At 35.9% G+C, this 24,374-nt stretch overlaps 1 protein-coding gene across 4 annotated transcripts in view; it reads left to right on the top strand.

Moving 5' to 3' along the window:
• TAF2 (TATA-box binding protein associated factor 2) overlaps positions 1–24,374 on the top strand; it is an 80,781-nt gene that overhangs the window by 4,396 nt on the left and 52,011 nt on the right. For 3 of the 4 annotated variants that reach the window (XR_009536393.1, XM_060127847.1, XM_060127846.1), the window contains exons 3-10: positions 4,938–5,098; positions 12,732–12,850; positions 14,182–14,323; positions 15,547–15,778; positions 16,972–17,156; positions 18,475–18,588; positions 20,192–20,291; positions 21,922–22,007. Coding sequence is in view for 3 of the 4 variants with exons in the window: in XM_060127847.1 (XP_059983830.1) it covers positions 4,938–5,098; positions 12,732–12,850; positions 14,182–14,323; positions 15,547–15,778; positions 16,972–17,156; positions 18,475–18,588; positions 20,192–20,291; positions 21,922–22,007 (1,139 nt within the window). In the remaining variant the exon portion in view is untranslated. Of the gene's footprint in view, positions 1–4,937; positions 5,099–12,731; positions 12,851–14,181; positions 14,324–15,546; positions 15,779–16,971; positions 17,157–18,474; positions 18,589–20,191; positions 20,292–21,921; positions 22,008–24,374 lie in introns of those variants that run through there. The other variant, XM_060127848.1, reaches the window with a different exon arrangement.

Here is a 24,374-nt window from a genome sequence, read left to right as displayed (position 1 = left end):
GTTGTATTCAACGTTCTGCCCACAGTAGGCTTTTCTTCCGTTGTCTTTCAGGACCACACTTCAGTGGGTTCTGATGGTAGCTACCATCCACTTCCAACTGCGCTGGCATGCTGTGCAGACTTATTCATAATTCAGGCTTGTGCTTTGTCCTATTCTTTTAAGTGAGCATGGGGACCTCTCCATGAGGCCATGGGTGTGGATTGAGGGAGCGGTGGAGATGCAATGGGAACAAGTCCCGTTGGATTCTGAGTCACCTGCTCATGCTGTTTGCTCTTTGTGCCTGTGAACTTGCTTGGGCCTGGTCCAGAGGTGTTTCCATTTAAAAATGGAAAGCTACTGCACATACTGAGTTCGTAATGGCCATTTTAGGTAACAAAAATTACATGAAATTTTGGGGAGTCCCGTGATCATGTGTGCAGTCTCTACTGCAGGGTCTTGTAGCAAACCAGTAGTTGCTTTGCAAATGGAAAACAGTTGTTGGCAGAAGAAGTCTTGGGTTTCCTCTGAAACCCCAGGAATGATGGTGTACTGTCATTCTGTTGAAGAAAGCCAGAGTCAGTAAAGTATCTTTGTCTGCTGTGGACGTTCCCAATACCGTTGGATATGCTGAGTCATAATGCCCAAGTGGCAGGGCAGCTTGAACCACAGCCTGGACCTACTGCAGAACCCTTCCTTGCTCTGGACCCCTCTCAAAGCTGATAGCCTTATAGGTTGCTTAGTAAGTAGTATGCCTAAATGCGTATATTGCTTTCAGGATCCAAAGAAGCCTACCAATTTTTGTGCCTCCTTTTTTCCCCCCTCTTGGTGGGCAGTGCAAAGTGAAGCAACTTGTCTTTCACTTTAGAAGGTTTATTTTTATGTGCCTCAGACCACTGGAACCTTAGAAGCTTTATTGATGTGACAGGCCCCTGAACTTTCATGGGATTTAACTCGCAGCCTCTGCTATCCACGTGTTTTCTACTAAGGCATTTAGAGAACTTACTCTTCCTTTCTTACCAGGTCCAGATAGCATAATGTTGTCAATATAACATGCCAGTGTAATTCTCTGGGCTGTCCTGTCCTCTGGGCTATCAGGGGACTTTTGGACTATGTCTTGACTGAGCAGGAGAGTTGATAGAGTTATTAGTTACTAGATGACAGTGAGGGGTTTCTGACATCTGGAAGACAACCTGCTTCTGATTGATTTTTTTTTTTTCTGATAGGAATTGGGGGAAAAAAAATTTGCCTGATAATTAGTCGCAATATTAGCTACCAAGAACTGTGTTGATTTGCTGCGGTCAAAGTACTGCATCTGCAAACATGGTTGTGATTGGCAAGTTTGCGATAAATCACTGTCATTCTCGAAAACCTACTTGACTTTTGCACTCGCCAAATAATTGAGTTAAATGAAGACGTAGTAGGCATCATTCAAGTCTCTGTGGTGGCACTAATCTCTGCAATTCCCCAAAGATGTCTAGTTGCATTGATTTACTACCTTGGAGAAGGGGGATGGGTGTTCCAGTGGTGTCCACTTAGTCCTTCCACTGTAGTCTTCACTCAGAGAGTGAGGTCAGAGAATGAACATGGGGATTTGCCAATTGCAAAAATGTATACTGTATGTTCTGGACTGGGGAGATAATCTCCAGTCCTACTCTGCGTTAGACGTGGGAACCCCTTTATTACTTGACCTCCAAAGGCCGCCAGTCTGGGGAATACCCTGGCAGTCCAGTGGTTAGCACTTCACTCTTTCACTGCCAAGGGCCCGGGTTCAGTCCCTGGTTGGGGAACTAAGATCCCACAAGCCGCACTGCACAGGCAAAAACAAACAAACAAACAAAAAAGACCCCAATGACTTCCAGTCTGACTAGTGGACTACTGTAATGTTTTGGGACTCCAGGGATTAGTGTCAGTTCAGAACCAAGATATAGTAACCCCAGGAAAAGGGCAAAAATTAATTTATTTGAGGTGACATAAATGTCAAGATTTTAAAAGAAAGATAAGTGAGAGTCGAACATGTTTGTAGGCATGGAAAAAAGTCCTATAAAGAGGAGAGATTGTAATTATAGGAGAGGGTAATTAATAGAGCAGGATTTCTGAGAATACTACAGAGGATGGCCTCTAGTGCAGTAGTGGAAGGATCATTCCTAAACAGGAGGGAAAGATAGGTATGTGCAGCAGAAGGGCAAGAGAATTGATAGTTGGCAGTTGAGTGGTTCAAGTTAAGGATCTTGGGTGGATGAGGAAGAATGTAGCGCTAAAAATACCAGGGAGGATTGTAGTGAGAAACTGGAGGAGGCCAAGGGACAGGAGAATTTCATGTGGTTGAACAGGAGGACTGGCAGAGAAGTACGGGCATTGTGGACGTTCCAGTTTAAAATGTCAACATCAGAGCAGTCCTGAGGAGTGATGAGGTGTCTTTCAGAGTGTGGTCTTGATTGCTATCTTGGAGTGGCAGTGAAGATTGTAGGAATTGAAATCAAGGAACTTTGAAGCAGTGATACTGCATGGATCAGCTATATCTGCATTCATGTCATGTAGAGTGATGGCTGAGATGGGTTAGAAAGGTAAAGAATGAACCTTCAATGAGTATTGGGGAGTTTGGGCAACATTAACGAAAGGAACAGAGGATGGTGTACCTGTATGGCTTGAACACATAGGAAAAGAAGTAGAAAAGGACAATAATAAAAACATTTACTGATGCCAGCTATGATTTTAAGTGCATTCCTTGTATTAAATTGCTCAATTATAATAACACCAATAGGTAGGTAGTGTCAATATTCTTGTTTTACAGATGAGGAAACTGAGGTACAGAGAGCTAGAGTAACTTAGCTCAAGATCATATACTTACTGAGTAGTGGAGCTGGACTTGAATGTGGGCAGTCTACCTCAAGAAGACAGTGACACTATTCTGCCCTTGCTCTTATAGCATATGCTGTATAAAAGCCTATAAATGATCTAGAAATAGTGGAAAGTAGGAGGTTTCCTGTTTTCCCTTCTTCTAATTTATAGTGAGTGAAAGAATAAGTAGCTTCTTTTCAAAGGGGATTCAAGAGATGTTTCATCTAAGGCTGACAGAGGAGTTTTTGAAAGGGCTGAATAGCACAGGGGAGTTACTTCAAATGGGGTAGGGACTCTAGGAGGATGGTCCGCTGTCAGGTGGTGGGGAGAGAGCAGGAGCAAGAAGAGAGAGTAAGTGAGAGGTTAGGTGACGTGGTGGCTTGCAGTTATGCTAGTAGCCAAGGTTGACAGCGATTGGAGGCCAGTCAGTGGGTCTGTATGTTGCAGGCAGGTGTAGGTTAGGGCTGTAGGTGGTGTCAGAGACCTGATGATTCAAGGAGACTGGGCTTTCCCTATCTTCATGAAGTATACTCCGTTCACTGTTTTATTATTGTTAAACTTAGTTTAGAAAGCAAAAGCCTATTCTTATGCCTCACTCCTGTAACCACTTCATGACAGCACTTTACATAATCTTTTCTAGTTCACTTTTGACATTATCTTGGTTCTCCTTGCTGTCTTTCAGCTGATCCTAGCTCATTTATGTAGATTGGTCATTGGATTGCTGGTATGCTAATTAAGGGAATTTGGATCTTCATACAATTGCTCACAGTTTAACACCTTTCAACTCAGAGACTTCATCAGCAGTATTTTTGCTTCTGCTTTTTTCTGTTCTTATTTGCTTCCACATAAATCTGTCCAGATGGTCTAATTTAAGGATGTATGACTCTCTTATTTGGGAATTGGGGGAAAAAGGGCTGTAGAATCATAGGCTTTTGAGCGGTTGGGCTGAATGTTCTCTAAAAAATATTCTTATGTTCTTGCATGTTATTTAAAAGCATTGTACTGAGAGACATTATGGCATAATGGGAATCAGTTGGGATCATTTAGATGTGGGTTTGAATCTCAGTTCTCCACTTATTAATGGTATGATTTTCTTTTTTTTTCTTTTTGATATGATTTTCTTAACTCTTAATCTGTAAAAAGTATAAAGTAGTACTTGTCTCTTAAAGTTGTTAATGGGATTAGAACATATGAAAGTAGTGTAATGTCTGGCATATAGTAGGGCTCATTAAATAGTAGCCATTGCAGTTGTTATAATCTACTTCTGTACGGTTATTGCCTGAATTTCATCTTAGATATTCCTGTTGCAGCCCCTGAAATGTTACTATTTCATGTCCTCCATATTTTATGTTTCCAACCCAGAATATTAAACTCACTGGACATACATTCATTGTTTCAATGGTCCATCTTTCCCATTTGATTCAATGCAAGAGGGTGGTGGACAGTCGGTATATATAGCTGTCTCTCATGTCTTACGTACCTGCTTCAGATAGATGGCTTGCCACACAGCTAAGGTGGTAGAACTGTATATGGCCTTGGGACTGCTTGGTAGGAAATCATGCAGCGCTTTGAAGTGTCTGCTGCTCTTGGAGGTGGCAGTAGATTTTTCCCTACTTGCCTAAATGTTTCTTGTAACTCTTGCCACCTCACATCCTGATTTACCTCCCATGAGCAGAGGCTCATACTTGTTAGCTTTGGTGGTATGGTTTTTTACCCTATTTTGAGGGGCCTTGTTCTTTTACTCACTGAAGTGGTTTTGATTCTCTTTTTGCTCTGTTGTTTTTTTTTTTTTTTCCCTTCCTCTCTGTTTGGATTCCAGTCTGTCTATAAATTCTTATATTTGTGAGTAGTCCTTTTATTTTCTTTTCTAGCAGATGGTCTACTTTTCACTGATAGTGAATGTGAACCACCAGGATGATAAAGTAACATAATTCAGACCCATTCAGTCACTAGGACAGCCATACTTGAAGTGAGGATCCTTGGAGAGATTGTATGTGTGTAGCTATTTGGGATTCTGTCTCTGGATTGTAGTATGTGTATAAGAAGTAGAAATCAAAGAAATATGTTCTAAAACATACCTGTGTTCATTTTAATGAAATTATTATTCTTTATCTTTACAGGGATTTGTGGAACTGACTATATTTCCCACAGTTGCAAACTTAAATAGAATCAAGTTGAACAGCAAACAGTGTAGAATATACCGAGTAAGGATCAATGATTTAGAAGCTGCTTTTATTTATAATGATCCAACCTTGGAAGTTTGTCACAATGAATCAAAACAGTAAGTTACATACTTTAAAAGTCGATATTTCTAACAGTTTTTTTTTTCATTGATTGGATTAATTTTTTTCAACAGATTTTTTTTAGATTATTATTAGATTTTGGTTCCCAATTTATTTTTTCTAATTATAATTTCTGTTGCTTCTACCACTACACACATTTGGTTCAAAAAATTTTACTAGCTCTGGCGAACATAGTAAGTTATTAAGTTTCCTTTCTTCAGACTGCAGTTTTAAAGAAGTACTATCAGAGAACTTTAAATACATTTTCTTAGCCATTTTTCTACTTTTAAAGTTTTAAAAAAATATTAGTTTCATAGATATTAATGTAATCTTCAGTGAATTAGATGATACTGTAATCTGTAGATCAGAAACTACTTTAAAATATTCTATAAAATATTTGACAGCTTTCGAATATCATATAAAAATAGTCTGAAATATCTCATTCCTTCACCTTAAATATTGCATCTGTTGAGGCTACTTCTGATTTTTATCAGTAAACTTATATCTTTGTGATCAGCTTTATGTTCTGCATTTTTCATTTAAATACTTTGTTTTCACCTTTCCACGTATAATATGATAGGCTTCGTTTTTTTATTGTTTTTATGGTCAGGTAATATTCCATTTATTCAGTATACTGTGGATTACATGATTATTTTCTAGATCTTTTTTTTTTTCTTTTACTTTGAATTATTTCCTTAGGAAAATAGGATTACTTATTATTCTTTTATGGCTCTTTTTAGCATTTCACTTGATTGTGCCCTGGGAAGATTTGTACTGATTTAAATACTGTCAACTACATTTGGAGGCACTTGTTTTTTCCGTTTTGATAGCATTGCATTATATCATTTCTGTGATTCTTAGTATTTTGGGTTAGAATGCCCCAAACTGTAAACTCTGTTTAGTCAAGGTGATATTTTAACTAGTCTGTATGTATAATATTTGACTATGGCAGCAGTTCTCAAAGTGTAACACCTAGACAAGCAGCATCAGCATCACCTGGGAACTTGTTAGAAATGCAGATTTCCAAGCAGTACCCCACACCTACTGGTTCAGAAACTGGGGATAGGGTCTTGCAATTTGTGTTTCAACTAGCCTGCCAGGTGATTCTGATAAAAGGTAAAGCTTGAGCAGGAACCACTGCTTTAAGGGATTGGGAGGGTTGAGAAAGGACACTTATCAATAGACATATTTATCATCCCAATAATCACTGGTTTAAAATCTTTGAAACTCAGAAGAGAAAACGGTGTTGGGAAAATTCAGAGAGTCTCTGCATTGCTCATGTGACTTCCCATTCTATAAAGGTGAGTGGTTGGAATTACATGCTTTTACAGCCACACTTGTGCAACTGACATGAAAAGACTTATTACAAAATCATCTGCATCCTCTTTCCCCCAGAAAAAAGCAATCATTTGCCTTTGGAGCAGTAAGTATGTACCACTAATGGATGGAAAAGTCATGTGTAAAAGAGCAGGTAGGGGAGCCATTACCTTGCCAGAGGCCAAAATAGCCACCCTGTCGAGCCTAGAACTCTGCATTGATGACAGGGTAAGAAGCTTCTCCATCTGCCAGTCACAAAACAGTGTTTGCACAGCTGCTTTACCAGTTGTTGCCGCTCAGGTCTCAAAGAAGATGATCTGTGACAGTGCAATGACAGCAACAGTGGACTTCAAATCTGTTGAGAAAGCAAGCTTTGCTATGTTAATTTTGAGGTGATGATATCCCCTAAAACTTTTCTCTAGTGATAGGGAAGATACCTCATCACTTTTAGTATTATAAAGAAAGAAAAGGAAGTCATAAAGGAGAATAGTGTCGAAGGTTAGGTTAGGAAATTGGGAACAATAGAATATATTTAAACTTTTCAGGTAGTACCAGAGCTCTCTTAGCCATGGTCACTTAGTATTTTCTGCCTGGCTCTAGAATCCTGATTACTTTTTAAGAGAGATGACAGTTATTTTTGCCGGTGTTTGTTTATTCTCTGACTTGTTCAAAAGAGGATTTGAGAGTGGTTTTAGAATTTTATTAGACAACAGTTTTTTAAAGTAGCTAATGAAATTAGCACAAAGGGTAAAAAAGTATAGGATGGTGGGTACCACACTGTTAAGTTACTAGAGGAAAACTGTAGATTTGGTTTTGATATTTCTGGTTGCCATACGAAAGAGGGAAACACTATTGTTTATAAGATTTGTAAGGCAAAAGACAGAAACCTACCAGTTATTCAGAAGAAATGCTGCTTAGCAGTTAGATGTGAAAGGTATCTCGTGTGAATGATGTTATTTATTTTTAAAGAGAACTTTGGCAAAGGCAGATAGTTAAGGTCTTTAGCATGTCCCTAGATACTTCTGTTACTTTTCTTGTTTCTAAAGTAACTTTCTTTCTCTAATGAAGCAGTAAAATTTCTGCTAAAGCTGAAACAGATTAAATGTAGCAGATTTGATTTGAAAGTTAAACTTAAAACTCAGTGGTTAAATTTGGTCTTGAATATGTACAAGAATGTCCTAACATTCAAAGAAGTGATATGCTACTTCATCACATTTTCTCCTTATTTGTTTTAAAGTTAAGGTGCCAGGCCTTCCTATTTTTAATGGCAAGAGTGTGCTTACCTTGGTTGAGATTCAGCACCTTTAAACTGCAGGGGGAATGTAAGGAAGGGAAACATTAAGATAAGGGACTAAGAGGCATTTCTACTTATTTGATCCAACTAAACGTTAGCTGAGTTGTTAAATTACCTGTACTAGCAAATAAAATACCTGTTGGTTATGTAACATCTATAAGGCTTCTCTTTCTCTCCATGTCTCTGTCTCTGTCTCTCTGTCTCTCTCTCTAGCTTATTGTCTGCCAGGAAAATAATTTAAGCACTTGAAGTTTCTCTAAATATATTTTCTGTTTGAATCTTACATATTGTAGGTATAGTTTGCCTCCATAGAAGCTATGTCTCTTTGGTGGTTTTTCTTTTTTCTTTCTTTCTTTTTTTTTTGCTATAGTTCTCTCTTCTTAGAATAAAGTAAATGTAGATTTTACCAGAGAGACTGTTTCTGTGCATGAGTAGCCTACAGTGGCTGACATATCTTTCCTCCTTGTTTCTTTTCCTTCCCTGGATAGGCTTTGCTGCTTTGAGAAGACCTTTTTTATTTTACTTGAAAAGTCTCCACTTCCCTGAGTTTCAAGAATCAGTTTAATTCCTGTCTCCTGTCTTCATTTCCATTAAGGAGTGGCAGTAGAAATGAAGCTAACTTAAGATATAAATGAAGTAACTTTGAGTGATTGGAGCAATTTTTAGAGTGATTAGAATTGATTTTTTAAATTGCTTCTTTTAAAAAAAGATTTTCTAGGTCCTTTATTTTAATACAGACGTCTACAAAGGGATTTTAAATGTTATTTTACTGATATCATATGGTAGAAGTGGTTGATTCCTTTTTTGATTATGGTTAAGTAATATGGATACTAGTTTTATATTTTAACTCAGCCCACAGTGCCTCACTGGCAGTTGTTTTAGTAGTATTGCTTGGAATTGAGTTGTCATAATTGGAAGAACTTTGGGGTTTGTTTAGTCAAAACTTCAGCAGGAATTTTTCCTATATTATTCTGCCTTCTGCTTGAATATGTCCAGCTCAGGAGAGCTTATTATATTTTAAAGCATCCCTTTCATTTCTGAATGCTAGGAAGTTCTTTATTACATCGAGCCACAGTCTGTTTTGCTATAATGTTCACAAACTTATGCTAGTTAAAAATTGTTTTCCTGTAAGTTTTCTTTTCCAGTCTGTAGTATCTCAATACTTTCAACTATTCCTCATTTAAAACTCTTTCCAAATTTGTTAACCTTTCTCTTTGCCCTGCTCTGAATACTCTCTGGTTTGGCATTGTGTTTTCTTGAATGTGGTAACCCTAGAACTAGATAGGGTTCTTCTTATTTGGACTTGTAATCACACATGCATAGCAGTAAAGCCATTTTGTTCTTATCTATACTCATTGTTTCTAGTGACTTGAAATTCATTAGCTTTTCACAAATAGCTACTTTAAAGTAATTGATTCATGTTTGAGCTTGTTATCAGTGAAATACCATAGGCTTTTTCATAGAAAAACTTGTTAAGGTAGAATTTTCTCTAAGCAACCTTATTTCATGGCATCATTATCAAATGTTGTTTCAATTATTTTTGAAGTCATTTTTATTAATTTTGATATTGGTTCCATTTCTGGAAAATGGATTTTTCTGTTGGCTTTTACTTATTTATTTATTTATTTTATTCTGTATGTGAATTATAAGACAGAAGAAAAAACTGAGTGTGACAAGGATATAGAGCAGAACTCTCAAACACAGCTAATAGAAATGTAAATTGAGATCGAAAGTATACATAGTCTATGATTGGTGGTCTCACTGCTACGTGTATATCCAATATGTTCACCAAGAAAAAAGTGCAGAACTGTTCACAGCAGCATTTGGAATAGTCAAAACTGTAAATTACCTGAAAACCCATCAATGGTAGAATGGTAGATTGTGGTATATTCTTACACTGTTGGAATTCTAAAAGTAATGAGACTGAATGACCAACAGCTAGATGCAATGATATGGATGGATTTCACAAACTTAATGTTGAATAAAACAAGTCAGACACAAAAGAATGTGTATTAAGTTGTTAATCTATCTCATTAGATGTCAGAATAATAGGTTACCCTTGGTGGTAGGAAGCAGGGCTAGGTTAGTGATTACAAGAGGGCTTCTGGGAGGCTGGTAAAGTTCTGTTCTTGCTCTGCATGCTGGTTACTTTGGTTTTGTGAAAATTCATCGAACTGTATACTTAGAGTGTATATATATATTTCTGACGTATATTGTGCTTCCATGAAATGTTTTTAAACGGAGAAAAAGTTTACAAATAATTAAATCTTAAGTTTTGCAAAATCTGCACACACAGTTTTAAGAAGCACACGTTCTTTATCTGATAAAGAATTAACAGATTATTTTAATTTAATATAGATGTTTATAATAGGTTCTTGGAGAAAATTCTTTTGATTACCTTAATTTACTAGTTTTTAAGTATCCCCTACAATATTACTCATCTTTAAGCTTTGTTTCCTTAAGGAAGAATGGGTGGTGGTTATAGGGCAGGGGCATATTAATATTTTGCAATCATTATTATTCTGAAAATTGAAAACATTTATAATCTTGTCTTGTAATTTTTGGCTTTTATTAGGTTATTATGAAAGGAAACATTTTTGATTCATACTATGAAAGGAAACACTGAAATCCAAGCCATGAGAAGATTGTTCCTCATAACTGACTTTCCAATAGATTCCATTTATAATGACTCACCATTTTATTTGGACCACTTTACCTTTTGTCAGGAAATAAGGAGATTGAGAATAATTTTCCGTTAAAAAAAAATGAGTGGTTTAATATGTAATGTTTAAATTTGGCCTTTTGTGTAACAAAGATTTTTTATTTTTGAATTTCACAGATAACTGGGGGATATTACAAGTTCTTCAGCTACCTTTCAGATTTCATGTTTTTGAAACCTTACTGAAAAGAAATTGCAACCTGTAAATGTACAAAGTAGTTTTTAAAATTAGATAGTATGTTAACTAAGTACTGGTAAGGATGCAGAGCAACTGGCATGTTCATATATTGCTGATGAGAATGCAGAATGGTATAGCTATTCTGGAAAACAGTTTAGCAGATTCTTATAAAGCTAAACTTATGTTTACCATATGACTCAGCAGTCCCACTCTTGGGTGTTTGTACTACAGAAATGAACATTAAATTCACATAAAAACTGTTACACAGTTATTTGTAGCAGCTTTATTCCTGATAGCCAAAAGCTGGAAGCAACCCAGATGTCTTTCAGTGGACGAATGAATAAACAATCTGTGGTACAGTCTATTCAATGTAATACTATTCATTATAAAAAGGGACAAACAATAGATACATGTAACACCTTAAATGAATTTCAAAGACATACTGAGTGAGATAAGCCAGCCTCAAAAGGTTGCATTCTGTATGATTCCATTTATTTGACACAGGGCATTGCACAAGGGGCTTTGTGGATGGCAGAACTGTTCTATATCCTGATTGTGGTGATGGTTGCACATGTTAAAATTTATAGAATTATATACCAAAGGAAAAAAGTTACTTTTACTGTATGATAATTAAAAAAAAAAAAAGATGGTATGTGAAAAAACAGTCATTTGTTTTTTTATTGTGGTCCTGGAGTTTTTAATACCTTTATTTTACATATTTATCTAAGAGAAAGAAAGTGTTAAAATTATTGAGAAGTCTGCTTAACTACTTTTAGAACCTTGTGTTTTGTAGTTGTTAAAAGTCATAGTTAATATTACATCCTTACTAGTTAGAGAGTTGGAGATGGGGGAGGAATGGCCTCCATCATATTGAGAGTGTGTAAGTTTAATGTTTTCTTTCATGGCTTTTCCTCTTTTATTTTCCCTATAATTACTCTGTAGAGTATATGAAACTTGTCTTTTAACTAGGTTAAAAATTTATTAAGCTAGTGAAATATCACTGACTTGACTTTATGGAGTTATCTAATGGCAAGATGATAGACATAAAGGTGCACAGCAAGAATATGGCTCACAGTATTGTGTCTAATCTTGTTTTCTCGCTCTTGCCATTCCTTGTCTTTTTTCTTTCTTCCACTTCTTCCATATTACTTTAACTGATTTCAGTGAGGAAATGTGATATGTGTGTGTATGTATATACATATATATATATATATGAGTTATTTTTATGGAATAAAATTAGAAAATCAGATGAGAACGGTATTTTCATATTTTCATAAGGCTTCTGTGTATTGTTTTCATTCAGTAGGAAATAAGGCCAAGTACCTATTGAACAAATATTTTTTGAGTGTCCCCTGGCATTTAGGGGATATAACAGTGAACCATCCGAAAGTTCCTCTCCTTCATTAAGGTTACATTGTCATGTACTGGGGAGTGGAGGGGAGCAGTATTAAATTTTGAGGAATTAATTCCCATTCTGATTTGTTTTAAACACCTTAATTTCTATCAGATTATAAAGCTTGTTGAATCCATTCAAATTTTTGCCAGATTGATAAAGAATAATTATTTTTTCAATTCTACGTATATTCTTTACATTTGTATTAGAAAAGTGTAGTGGCTTTGGCATTCTAAAATTAATGAAGGATGTGATAGTCATAATGATCACATAGCATTGGCGAGTAGACTATATATGCCATTGCATTTATAGTTTTTTTTTTGTTTTTTTTTTTGTTTTTCTTTTCTTTTTTTGCAGTATGTGGGCATCTCACTGTTGTGGTCTCTCCCGTTGCGGAGCACAGGCTCTGGGCGTGCAGGCTCAGCGGCCATGGCTCATGGGCCCAGCCGCTCCGCGGCATGTGGGATCTTCCCGGACCGGGGCACGAACCTGTGTCCCCTGCATTGGCAGGCGGACTCTCAACCACTGCGCCACCAGGGAAGCCCGCATTTATAGTTTAATAGTTTTAGTCTTGGGAAATAGAGCAACAGTTACTTGGCTAAAGAGCATTCCTATGAGTTATGTAAGATGATATAATGGTTACAAACAAATGGTGCCAAGTATTTAAGAAAATGCTTGGTGAAATATATGGCTTATTGTTAAAGCTGGCTTTCTCTTTTTTTTTCCCCCAGGAGAAATCTCAATTATTTTTCCAATGCTTACGCAGCTGCGGTTAGTGCTGTGGATCCTGATGCAGGAAATGGAGAACTTTGCATTAAGGTTCCATCAGAATTATGGAAGCACGTTGATGGTAAAATACCAAGAACATGTTGAGTATACAGTAAAATCATGTTGGATTCAGTGACTAGAAACTTTTCATGAAAATTAATGGTACCTAAATTATAAATTAATCAGTTGAAATATACAGGAGTTGGAAGCTCTTTTTTTCCTTAAAGATAATTGGCTAACAGGAAAATAGTAATCAAAGGCTATGACAAAAAGCAACTCATTTCACTGTTGCTTTTAAAGCGAAAGTTATAAAACAAAAATTAGATGGTTGGAACAATTTGTCAAGATTTGAGAACCCACACAGTATTAACTCAGTTTAGAATTATAGCATTTTATAAAAGGAAGGATCCTAAAAAGTCATCTGATTCAATTCTTTCCTTTTATGGAAGATTAATCTGAGGTTTAAAGAGAGTAAGTGACCTGCTGGATGTCACTAATTAGTAGTAGAGCCAAGGCTAGAATGTAGGGCTGCTAACACCCACTCTGCATACTTTTACTTTGTCTTATTATTTCTGAATCTTCTTTATTTCCTTGTATAAAGTTACAGCCATTATAATTATCATACATAACCTTCTGCCTACCTTTATTTTGCTTTATAAAATTAATCAAGATAAGGAGGTAAAAGACTTTGTTTTGTTTTTGCTCTTTTTGGATAGTTTGTATGTGTATATGGTGGGGGGAGGGGTTTACCTTGCAGGGGGGTTGCCTAGTTTAGGGTGCAGGCGTAGAAGGTCATCGCTACATGTTCACGGGTTGGAGAAAGTCCATATGGTTTAATGTTTTGAGGGAAATTAAAAGGAACATCTTTCTTTAATCTTACGGAAGCAACACGTATTTATTACTTAGAAATCAAACATAGTAAATAATGCTGCATGATGTAAATTTTTGGGTAGTCCTTCCCTCCTACCCCACTCCGTACTCCTTAAAGTCACAAGTAGGGTTAACAATCTGTGCGAGAATGTACTAAGAGAACAAACTTGAAAAGTAAGTTTTGAATTGGATCTGGAAGGCCTTAGCTATGTGGTAGTTTTAAACTCTTTTCTTTAGGCAGTATAGCATTGTCAGAAATGTTGAGAGGGGGATGTGGTCTGACCAGTATTTTGGGAGAACACAAGTAGCAGTGACTAGAATTGAGTGGAGGTAAGAACACCAGTGGAAGCAGACTGTTGAGTTCCTTATAGGCAAAGAGATGGTAAAAGCCTAAACTAGGTTAAGTAGTGTGATCTTTTATGTAAAGCTCAGCCTTTGATTCCCACTTTATGTTCAGTGCAAGTCTTTGCCCTTATTATATCGACCACTGTTACCTAATTATATTTTTATATATCAATGTATGTATGTATTTATTTGTTGCAGAATTAAAGGTGCTAAAGATACACATCAATTTTTCTTTGGATCAGCCAAAAGGAGGTCTTCATTTTGTGGTACCCAGTGTAGAGGGAAGTATGGCAGAGAGAGGTGCTCATGTTTTCTCTTGTGGGTATCAAAATTCCACAAGGTAGATTACTAATTCTTACGTATTTCAGTTGATTTCATTTTTTCAATTGCATTTTTTTCTATGAATATGCAATACATGTATTTAGTGTAAAATGAGAAGTATGAGCTTGATCCCCAACTACTTGAACCTCTTCTGAATCTTGTTCCTCTTCAATCCTGTCTTCCCTCCTTTCCTTTTCAAGTCTACTGTTCTAAAGTTGTCTCAATTCTTTCATTTTTTAAACTTTCGTATTGAAGTTAAACATACAGAAAATTACACGAATTGTAAATAGAAAGCTCAATACATTTTCACAAGTGAACAAACTCGTGTAATTCACACTCACATCAAGAAAAAGAACATTAACATTACCAGCATCGCAGAGTACCCCTTCTACCCACCTCCATTCACTCTTGCCCACCTGATAGCCTCCTGCCCTAGGGCAACCACCATCCTGATATCTAAAATACTGTAGATTGATTACACCTATCTTTGAACTTTATTAAATGGAAGCATATGCCTTATGCTCTTTATATCTGCCTTTCTTGTGTAACATTGTGGTAGTGAGATGTACCTTTATTGTTGCATGTAATTGTAGTTCATTCTCATAGCTCTGCAGTTAACCATGTTATTGAAATATTATGTTATGTGTAGTCTCCTCAGATTATTAACTCTTCCAAGCCAGGGATGATGTCTTATGTTTCTCTGTGTTTCAGTAACAAATACAGACCCTGGCACATAGTAAAACCTGATCTGAATAGAACATTGAATAGAAATTTTATGTCTGGCTTTACCAGCACTGTTTGAATTTATGCAATGCATCACATACTCCAGAAAAGCAGTTTCCTGACATTATGGAATAGATTCTGAATATTGTACTTTTAAAAACTTTTTTGTAAGCATTTTTAGTTTCCAAAAATGAATGCTACGTAAAAACTGACTATGAATATACAAGTAAAAATTATTTTTAATTAAAAAATTGGAAACTAAGAATTGCTTACCTCTTTTCAGGGTTTAAACTGGAGGTACTACATGATATATTTTATTAATATTGCCAATAATATTTGGAGACAGAACTTTATCTTTAATCACATTCTTTCAGGTTGCTCAGTAAAAAACATCAGTGGGCAAATAGCTAAAATTTCTTCTTGTGCATGTTTTGTAAATGTTAAAATAACTTATATGTGGCAGAAACAATGTAGGTTATACTTTCAACATGTTTTCTGCACTGTTGATCTTTTTTCTAGATTTTGGTTCCCATGTGTTGATTCATACTCTGAATTATGTACATGGAAATTAGAATTTACAGTGGATGCTGCAATGGTGGCTGTTTCCAATGGAGATTTGGTGGAGACAGTGTATACCCATGATATGAGGAAGAAAACCTTCCATTACATGCTTACCATTCCAACAGCTGCGTCGAATATCTCCTTGGCCATTGGACCTTTTGAAATACTTGTAGATCCATATATGCATGAGGTAAATCATAGCTTCTTGCTTCTTTCCCTCCCACTCTTTCATGCCTAATCAGAAGAATATTAATTAAATACTAAGTTTTTCTTAATTCTTCTTTCAACTGTTAGAACTATCACTAGAGAGAAAAGGTTTCTTTATCTTAAATATATAATGACATGCAGTTTGGGCCCTGACCACTAATGTTAAATAAATGCTCACCGTTCACTTATGGTAGTCTCTAATCTGTTCTTTTATAATGTTGTCAGAAGAATAGTTTTTTTATTGTATATTAAAAACTTTCCTTGCCTCCATATCCTGCAGTAATCAAATTTCTTTAGCATGGCTTTCAAGAGCTTCTAGAATTTGACCCTAATATTCCTTTCTAGCTTTTTCCTCATTACTTTTCTATTTATGGTTGTTATATTCAATATAGTTTACTTAGATTTTTTTCTGACCAGACCATATTTTTTCCCGTCTTTGACTGTTTGGGATGTCCTCTTTTCCTCCTCTCCTTACCTATGAAACTTTTGTTCAATTCATAAAGATTAGCACAATTGTAGTCTTCATGAAACCTTGCTGAGTCATTCTAGTCAGAGTGATATGTCATTATTGATGTTGTTCATTTGGCACAGAATCATAATAAGAGACAGTGAGACAGTATGTGATATTTGAGTGTCTGTGTCCAAAGTGGGATGTAATGTAAGATGTAATTATTTCTGTTGCTGATATTTCTTATCTCCTCACTACCAGTAAGCTTCCCTGCAGTTTTCATATTGTTTTTTATATGTACTGAAGATAGTATAATGACTGTTAATTATTTAAGATAGTACTATGATGTGCAGTATTCACTAGGTTAGATATTTATGAATCAAAGGCAGGTTTACAATAAACCTTGGAAATTTAGATTGTTTTGTATGCATATGCAAAAGAAACTTTAATTTGGAACCAAAGTTATTATTTTCATTGGATCTAAGCATTTCAGACTTATAATCCATCATGAATTTAAGTCTTAAGTGTAATGAATATTTTGTAAGCATAGTAAATAGTCACTAATTTCATACCAGTATTTTCTCTCAGTGCCATGGATTTGTTAAAAAAAAAAAGGTGGGGGGGAGGGATTTATATGCAGCTTCATTTATAACTGAGATATTTAGGAAATTTAAGATTTCAGTTAACTCTTTTATTTAATGATCTTGTTCCCTGCTTTTTATTTTTAGGTTACTCATTTTTGTTTACCTCAGCTTCTTCCATTGCTTAAACATACCACGTCGTATCTTCATGAAGTTTTTGAATTTTATGAAGAAATTCTTACATGTCGATACCCATATTCTTGTTTTAAGACTGTATTCATCGATGAGGCTTATGTTGAAGTGGCTGCTTATGCTTCCATGAGCATTTTTAGGTTTGTATCCAAATTCAAAAGGCCTAAATTAGGTTAATGATGTGAAGATAGGTTATTTATTTTGTGATCAATTTTTAAAATTATTTATTTATTTAATTTATTTATTTTTGGCTGCGTTGGGTCTTTGTTGCTGTGCGCGGGCTTTCTCTAGTTGTGGGAGCGGAGGCTACTCTTCGTTGTGGTGTGCAGGCTTCTCATTGTGGTGGCTTCTCTTGTTGCAGAGCACGGGCTCTAGGTGCACGGGCTTCAGTAGTTGTGGCTCGCGGGCTCTAGAGCGTAGGCTCAGTAGTTGTGGCACACGGGCTTAGTTGCTCCGCGACATGTAGGATCTTCCCAGACCAGGGCTTGAACCCGGGTCCCCTGCATTGGCAGGCAGATCCTTAACCACTGCACCACCAGGGAAGCCCCTGTGATCAATTTTAAGATGCAGTTTGAACCTTTTCCCTTCAATTTAGTTATGGTTGGCTTTGTAGAAAATCCAGTGTTTTCAAAATTGAAAAATGTAGAAAAGCATAAAGAGGAACATTTCAAAATAACCCAAAAGATTCATAGTATCTTTATCCAGAATTAACTGATACTAATTTTTTACATATGTGTTTTAGTCTCTTTTTGGCTTATGCATTAAAAACAAAAATGATGCAAGTTACTATATGGGTATCTAGTGAGGCTTTTGTCCTAGCACTATTTAAAAATTTATTGATATCATCAGAAATTTGTATGCAAAAAAAAAAGAAAGAAAGTTTTATTTCTTTTTTCTTTTACCCTCTTTACCTCCCTCCCTTCTTTCATTCCTTGAAAAGTGCCAAATTTAGAAGTTATATGTCTCAGGGTCAGTCATTTTTTTGGGGGGGTCTATTTTCTCTTCTGTAAAATGGACATAATAATAGTGTTCTTGCATTCTTCCGAGTTGTTTAGACAATCTGATGGGTCAGTGCATTTGAAAGTAAATAATATAGCACAAAACATTAAAGTATTATTAGGAAAAGATTTTTGAAAGTAGAAGAACCCTTCATAAAAAGATTAGTCTCTGCTTAACATATCAGTTTCTGATTGATGCTACAACCCCCTACCCTCCTAAAAAGGTATTTATATTTTTCATGGAAATAAGTGGGAAACATTACAGTCCTTGCTTTAAACAAAAGTTATTAAGATTATGAATTTCAACTAAAATTGTAAAAGCTGTTGGGGACAGTATTCTGGTTTTTCTCTTTTATGTGTTAATTGAATTCTGTTATTTTAAAAGTGTGATTATTTTATTTTGATTGAATAATTATTTATTTCTTGGTTATAATGAGCTGTCTCTTCTTTTAAATTCCAGCACAAATCTGTTACACAGTGCCATGATTATAGATGAGACACCTTTGACTAGAAGGTGTTTAGCCCAGTCCTTGGCCCAGCAGTTTTTTGGATGTTTCATATCCAGAATGTCTTGGTGAGTAATTTCAAAGTTTACAACTACTGAGAAGAATCAGGAAAGTTTATTTTTATTTTCTTTTCCTGCAGTGTAAGTTGAACTTTGTCCTAACTGCAGATAATTAACAGACACTATTATATATATTTAAAGAAAAGTAATCAGTATAAATTTCATCCTAAATTTTTGGCCGTGTCCTCAGTATATCAATAGAGTTAATTTTGTAATATGCAATAAGAATAAGGTAAGAATTTTGATAACATCAGTTTCTTAAAGAACTAAATAAATACTGTAGATACAAGGACTTCAGTGTACAGAGAACTATAGTTAGAATTCTGATGTCAGTATTCAGTGCAATTGGTAATACTTAAGGTAAAATAATGGTCCTCTACAATAGTGATGATGCTATAGGGATTTTCCTGTTAGTTCCTAGATTTGTACTAATTTACTTGGAAGATGTGAGAAATACAACACTTTATTTTCTTTTTTAAACTTGAGGTGAATTTGAAGAAATAGACAAAATTCCCTTAAGACTATAACTTATGATTATAATATATAGTATGTAAGTCTTGGTGTCTTTTTCTTTCTTTCTGGAGGGGAAAGGGTGGAGGGTAAGGCCTCTTGATTTGTAATTTTCCTAAGACATAGTTTCATTAAAGGATAGTATCCGGAACATGATAGACAAAATGTTTTAATGAACGAATGAATGAATGGATAAACATACGAATAAATGAATGAAAGGTGTCATTGCCTTTCCACGTAAGAAACTAAAAAATAAGTAATTAAACTTGAGGTCTTAGAATCTCACTGATAATTATGCATGGGATTGGTAATAAAAGAATGTGGACTTTTAAGAATTGAGCAGTATTGGGGCTTCCCTGGTGGCACAGTGGTTAAGGATCCGCCTGCCAATGCAGGGGACCCGGGTTTGAGCCCTGTTCCGGGAAGATCCCACATGCCGCGGAGAAGCTGAGCCCGTGCGCAACAACTTCTGAGCCTGCGCTCTAGAGCCCGCAAGCCACAACTGCTGAAGCCTGCGTGCCTAGAGCCCGTGCTCTGCAGCAAGAGAAGCCACCACAGTGAGAAGCCCAGGCACCGCAATGAAGAGTAGCCCTCGGTCGCTGCAACTAGAGAAAGCCCGCGCACAGCAACGAAGACCCAACGCAGCCATAAATCAATCAATCAAATCAATCAATCAAAAAACAAAGAGAAAGAATTGAGCAGTATGGTCCTGGCTATGGGCACCTCTTTCCTTAGAGGCAGACAGTATGGGCAGACTTGGGTATAAGGGAAGCAGCACTGCCAGAGCAAAGCACAAACATAGGTACCTTGAACCAAGAGTATAAAGTGGTCTTATAATTAAGTTGATGCCAGATGTGAAGAAGGTACAATGAATGGATAGGCAGAATTCAGTCAGAGGAAGTGGGAAAACCAAATGGTTTGATAACTTTCATTTTCTTTAAGAAGGCAGAGAAGTACATGCTAATGCTTGTTCTGTTACCCTCTTTGGCCTTTGGCCAAAAATATCTGAAGAATTTTTATTATTAAAATAATAAAATTTATTATATTTTATTTATATTAAAAATATATAAAATAATGTATTATTATTTGACTTTTTGCTTAGGTCTGATGAATGGGTATTGAAGGGAATTTCAGGCTATATTTATGGTCTCTGGATGAAAAAAACTTTTGGTGTTAATGAATATCGCCATTGGATTAAAGAGGTAAAAGCAACTAGATCCATTTTCCACTTAGAAGTCAATAAGACATGTTAGTGTTCTCCAGATTTTCAAGTCATGTGTCCTTTATTTTTTAGTAACTATAAAATACTTACTGTCATTTGAAAGTCCTTGAGTTTTTCCAGCAAAATGAGAATCATTTTACAGAGAAAGACTAATGGTCTATTTTATCTGCTTTCCATTGTCAGTGTTGGCCTCCAAAGACTTTTTTGCTAAGGACGAGAATATTTAAGTTCCTTAAACATCAAGTTAGTTGTTAGATATATTCCAGCTCCTCATAGTAGTCATTTTTAATGTAATTTTGTGCTTTCTAAATTTGTTTAGGCTGAGAACCTAGATTCTGGAGTCAGTTTACTTTTCATTTTGCTTCAGACATTCACAAGCTTTATTTATGATTTTGCTTAATCTTGCCAAGCGTCTTTTGTATAAGGAGAGTAAAGTAGTAGTAGTATCTACTACTACTAGTAGTATCTACTGCTACTACTAGTATGGACAGGGATTGTGAGACGTTATACGTGTAATGTGCATAGTGCCTACATCATAATAAGTACTTATTGTATGTTGGCTAGTCCTTCAGTGTATTTATGTTCTCTGTCATTTTCACATCTTTTCCCATTATTTAAAGATTTGGCCAAAAAGAGAAAGTCAGTTGTATTTTGCCTAGCCCATTCTGTTCATATACATTTTAATCATATCATGTTTGTCTTCTTACCTCTCAGGGGGAAAAATTTCAGCCTTTAATAGCCTCATTAAATAGACCCCCTCTATCCTCCTTTTCTCATTTTATATACCTTCACCATCTAAACCTAAACTTAAGTAAGCCAAAAAGTAATTGCAAAAGATTTCAAATATCGAGAACTATGAAAGATTCATACATCTAGAACTGAAGAGTCCATTTTTAATTTCAAAAACTTAAAGTGTTTCAGGCACTGTTACAAACATTTTATAAATAGTAACTATCTTAATCCTCCTAACTACTCTTATTATTTGTATTTTACAGATAAGGAAACTGAGGCACAGAGAGGTTAAGTTATTTGGCTAAAGTTACACAGCTAGTAAGTAGTAGAGCCAGGATTCAAACCCGGCTTTTAACCACTTCATTATGATTTTTCCCCCTTCTCTGTACTGCTTGTATGTTACCTAAACTAGTCATGAATTTCCAGCACAGTTGTGTTGTCTTTTTCCACTTAAACTTTTATTTTTTCATTTTGATCTGTCATATTAAAGAAAACTAGAGAAGTTTTAAAATTATAGATCCTGTCATAATTTTATCCCTATTTGTTTTTACTTGCTTAAATCCTCCACCAGAAGCAAAATACAGAGAAGGAAGAAATAAACTTGGAGAACAGGTCAGAGAGGTTGGGGAGAGCCATTAGGAAAACTTGCCAGGCTACTGGCCAGCCCTAAAGTCACAAAGTAGAGAAGGTTTTTTGGCTCTATCATTCGGCCAGTTGTGTAGTCTGCTTTGTTTATAACATAAACTACCCTTCAAATACATTTCATTTATCTTCAGAAATTTACATTCTGATTCCAGGAAATTGGAAACCACAGTTGAATTCTAAAATTTGATATGTAAAATAATTTTCACTGACCCCTATTTTTATGTCTTTTTAAGGAGCTGGACAAAATAGTGGCGTATGAACTAAAAACTGGTGGAGTTTTATTACATCCCATATTTGGTGGAGGAAAAGAGAAGGATAAGTATGTTTATTGTTCAGAGATACTACAAACCTTGTTTTATGGGATTAGTCTTTTAGGATCACTTGTACGTGTATCGAGGCCCACACAGGCCAAAGAAGTGTTAATAATGGTCTGTAATAATACTGAGCCCATAGACATCGGTAGTATTCTAATTACTCCTTTCATTACTATTGCATGTGATGACTGTAAATGGATTTAAGCATTAAAAAAAGACTAAAAATAATAAAGCTTTTTTCTTTTTTCATGTTAATTTCCTAATGCTAATATATTGTACTATTCTCATAAATGTTTAAAAATAATAGAAAAGGCTAAGTAGATGATTTCAGCATCAACACATCCTACCTATACCTGTTTATCTGAATGGTCAGCTACCTAGATACTTATTTACTCTTTCCTTTTCTTTTTTTTTTTTTTTTTTTTTTTTTGGCGGTACACGGGCCTCTTACTGTTGTGGCCTCTCCCGTTGCGGAGCACAGGCTCCTGACGCGCAGGCTCAGCGGCCATGGCTCACGGGCCCAGCCACTCCGCGGCATGTGGGATCTTCCCGGACCGGGGCACGAACCCGTGTCCCCTGCATCGGCAGGCGGACTCAACCACTGCGCCACCAGGGAAGCCCCCCCCCTTTCCTTTTATTTCCCTTTTTCTCACTTTCCTTCTTTTCTTTCCCTTTCTATTTTTTAGCAAGTCACTGAGACAACCACTTATAACAACATAATGGTACTAGCAGGGATTCTTATTTGTTCTAGGGTCCATTAATTCCCTAAGGGAATATGGATTGAATTGGATGGGAAAGTTTTTCTGTATTTTTTACTCACCATTAACTGAAATTTTATATTTCTTTTAATTATGACTGTAGGTAACAGACAGTGCTGTGACTTTGTCAACAGTAGAAATCGTGGATGTTTTCTTGTCACATTTTAATTGTTAGCAAGTATCTTGAAATATTCTTTGCACTCATTACCATAAAATTAGTACAGTAGACCACTGCTAGGTCTTGTTATTTAATGCATTAATAAACTAGCACATATGTTGGTAATGTCATAGTTTTAAAAAATATTTTGATAACTGTATTTCATTATAATTGGTTTCCTTTGTAAACCTGTGTATTTTATTGTGCACATTTAAAAGCAGTTTTTTCTGTGGTCCGTAGGATTAACCAGACTACCCAAGTGTCTAAAAGTACAACAAAGGTTAAGAAACTGCAAGTTGTATAATCAGTAGTCTTTTCTTTGGTGGAAGTATGGTCACTGAGACAAGATTAGGTCAGTGGCAAGGCATAGGAATTTGGAGTTAGACAGACTTGGATTTTTGTAGTTACTGATTTTTGTGAGCCTAGAAAATTGTATAACCTTTGTGAGTGTGTGTGATTTAACGTGTAAAACAACGATTATCCATCTTAACCATGTTGGTTGCCAGGATTACTTGAGGTAAAGCTTTATACATAGTTATGCACTCATTAAAATGTTAGTTCCTTTCACTTTCTTCTCTTGACTGCCTGCTGTATGGCAGTTTCCCAGCATATAATTAGAGCATTCCCATTGTGTGTAAATAATTATTTACACTAAATGCTTTTACCTTTGTTCTGTCCATTTATTTAGTTCCTTTTGTATGTTTGATTTTCAAAATTTATGTATAAAAGCAACACATGAACGCATGCTCTTTGAAGAGATTCAAAACAAGACAGTTCAGAAGCATGTGGAGTAAAAAGTAAAAGATCTTTTTTAGTTACCACTTCTCACTCCCATCACTTCCTCTCCTTGGAGATAACCTGATTATAAATTTGGTATATTCCAGACCTCTTTTTTTTTCTGGTCTTTATTTATGTGTATATGGCAGTTACAAAATACAATTTAGTCATGCGTGTTACTGTGTACTTCTCTTTTTTTTAAAAATTAACCGTATCTGTATTTTGGCAAGCATTCTGTGTGACTGTATGTGAATTTACTTTGTTCTATTTATATGCTATATAGTATTCCATTATACCTTGGAATTTATTTAACCTTTTTCATATTGCTGTCCATAAGCCCAGAAGTAATAGTGGAGTATAAAAGTAATTTTTCGGGCTTCCCTGGTGGTGCAGTGGTTGAGAGTCCGCCTGCCGATGCAGGGGACACGGGTTCGTGCCCCAGTCCGGGAAGATCCCACATGCCGCGGAGCGGCTGGGCCCTTGAGCCATGGCCGCTGAGCCTGCGCGTCCGGAGCCTGTGCTCCGCAACGGGAGAGGCCACAACAGTGAGAGGCCCGTGTACTGCAAAAAAAAAAAAAAAAAAAAAAAGTAATTTTTCAAATATCAAATTACAAAATTTTATATTTCAGTATGCCATGCTTTTTTAAGGAAGTGTAATGACTATTCTTACACGTTGATTG

This window comes from Lagenorhynchus albirostris, chromosome 17 (genome assembly GCF_949774975.1).
Source record: "Lagenorhynchus albirostris chromosome 17, mLagAlb1.1, whole genome shotgun sequence".
Lineage (NCBI taxonomy): Eukaryota > Metazoa > Chordata > Mammalia > Artiodactyla > Delphinidae > Lagenorhynchus > Lagenorhynchus albirostris.
The sequence above is the reverse complement of the archived record's forward strand: the minus strand, read 5'-3'. Positions and strand labels throughout refer to the sequence as shown.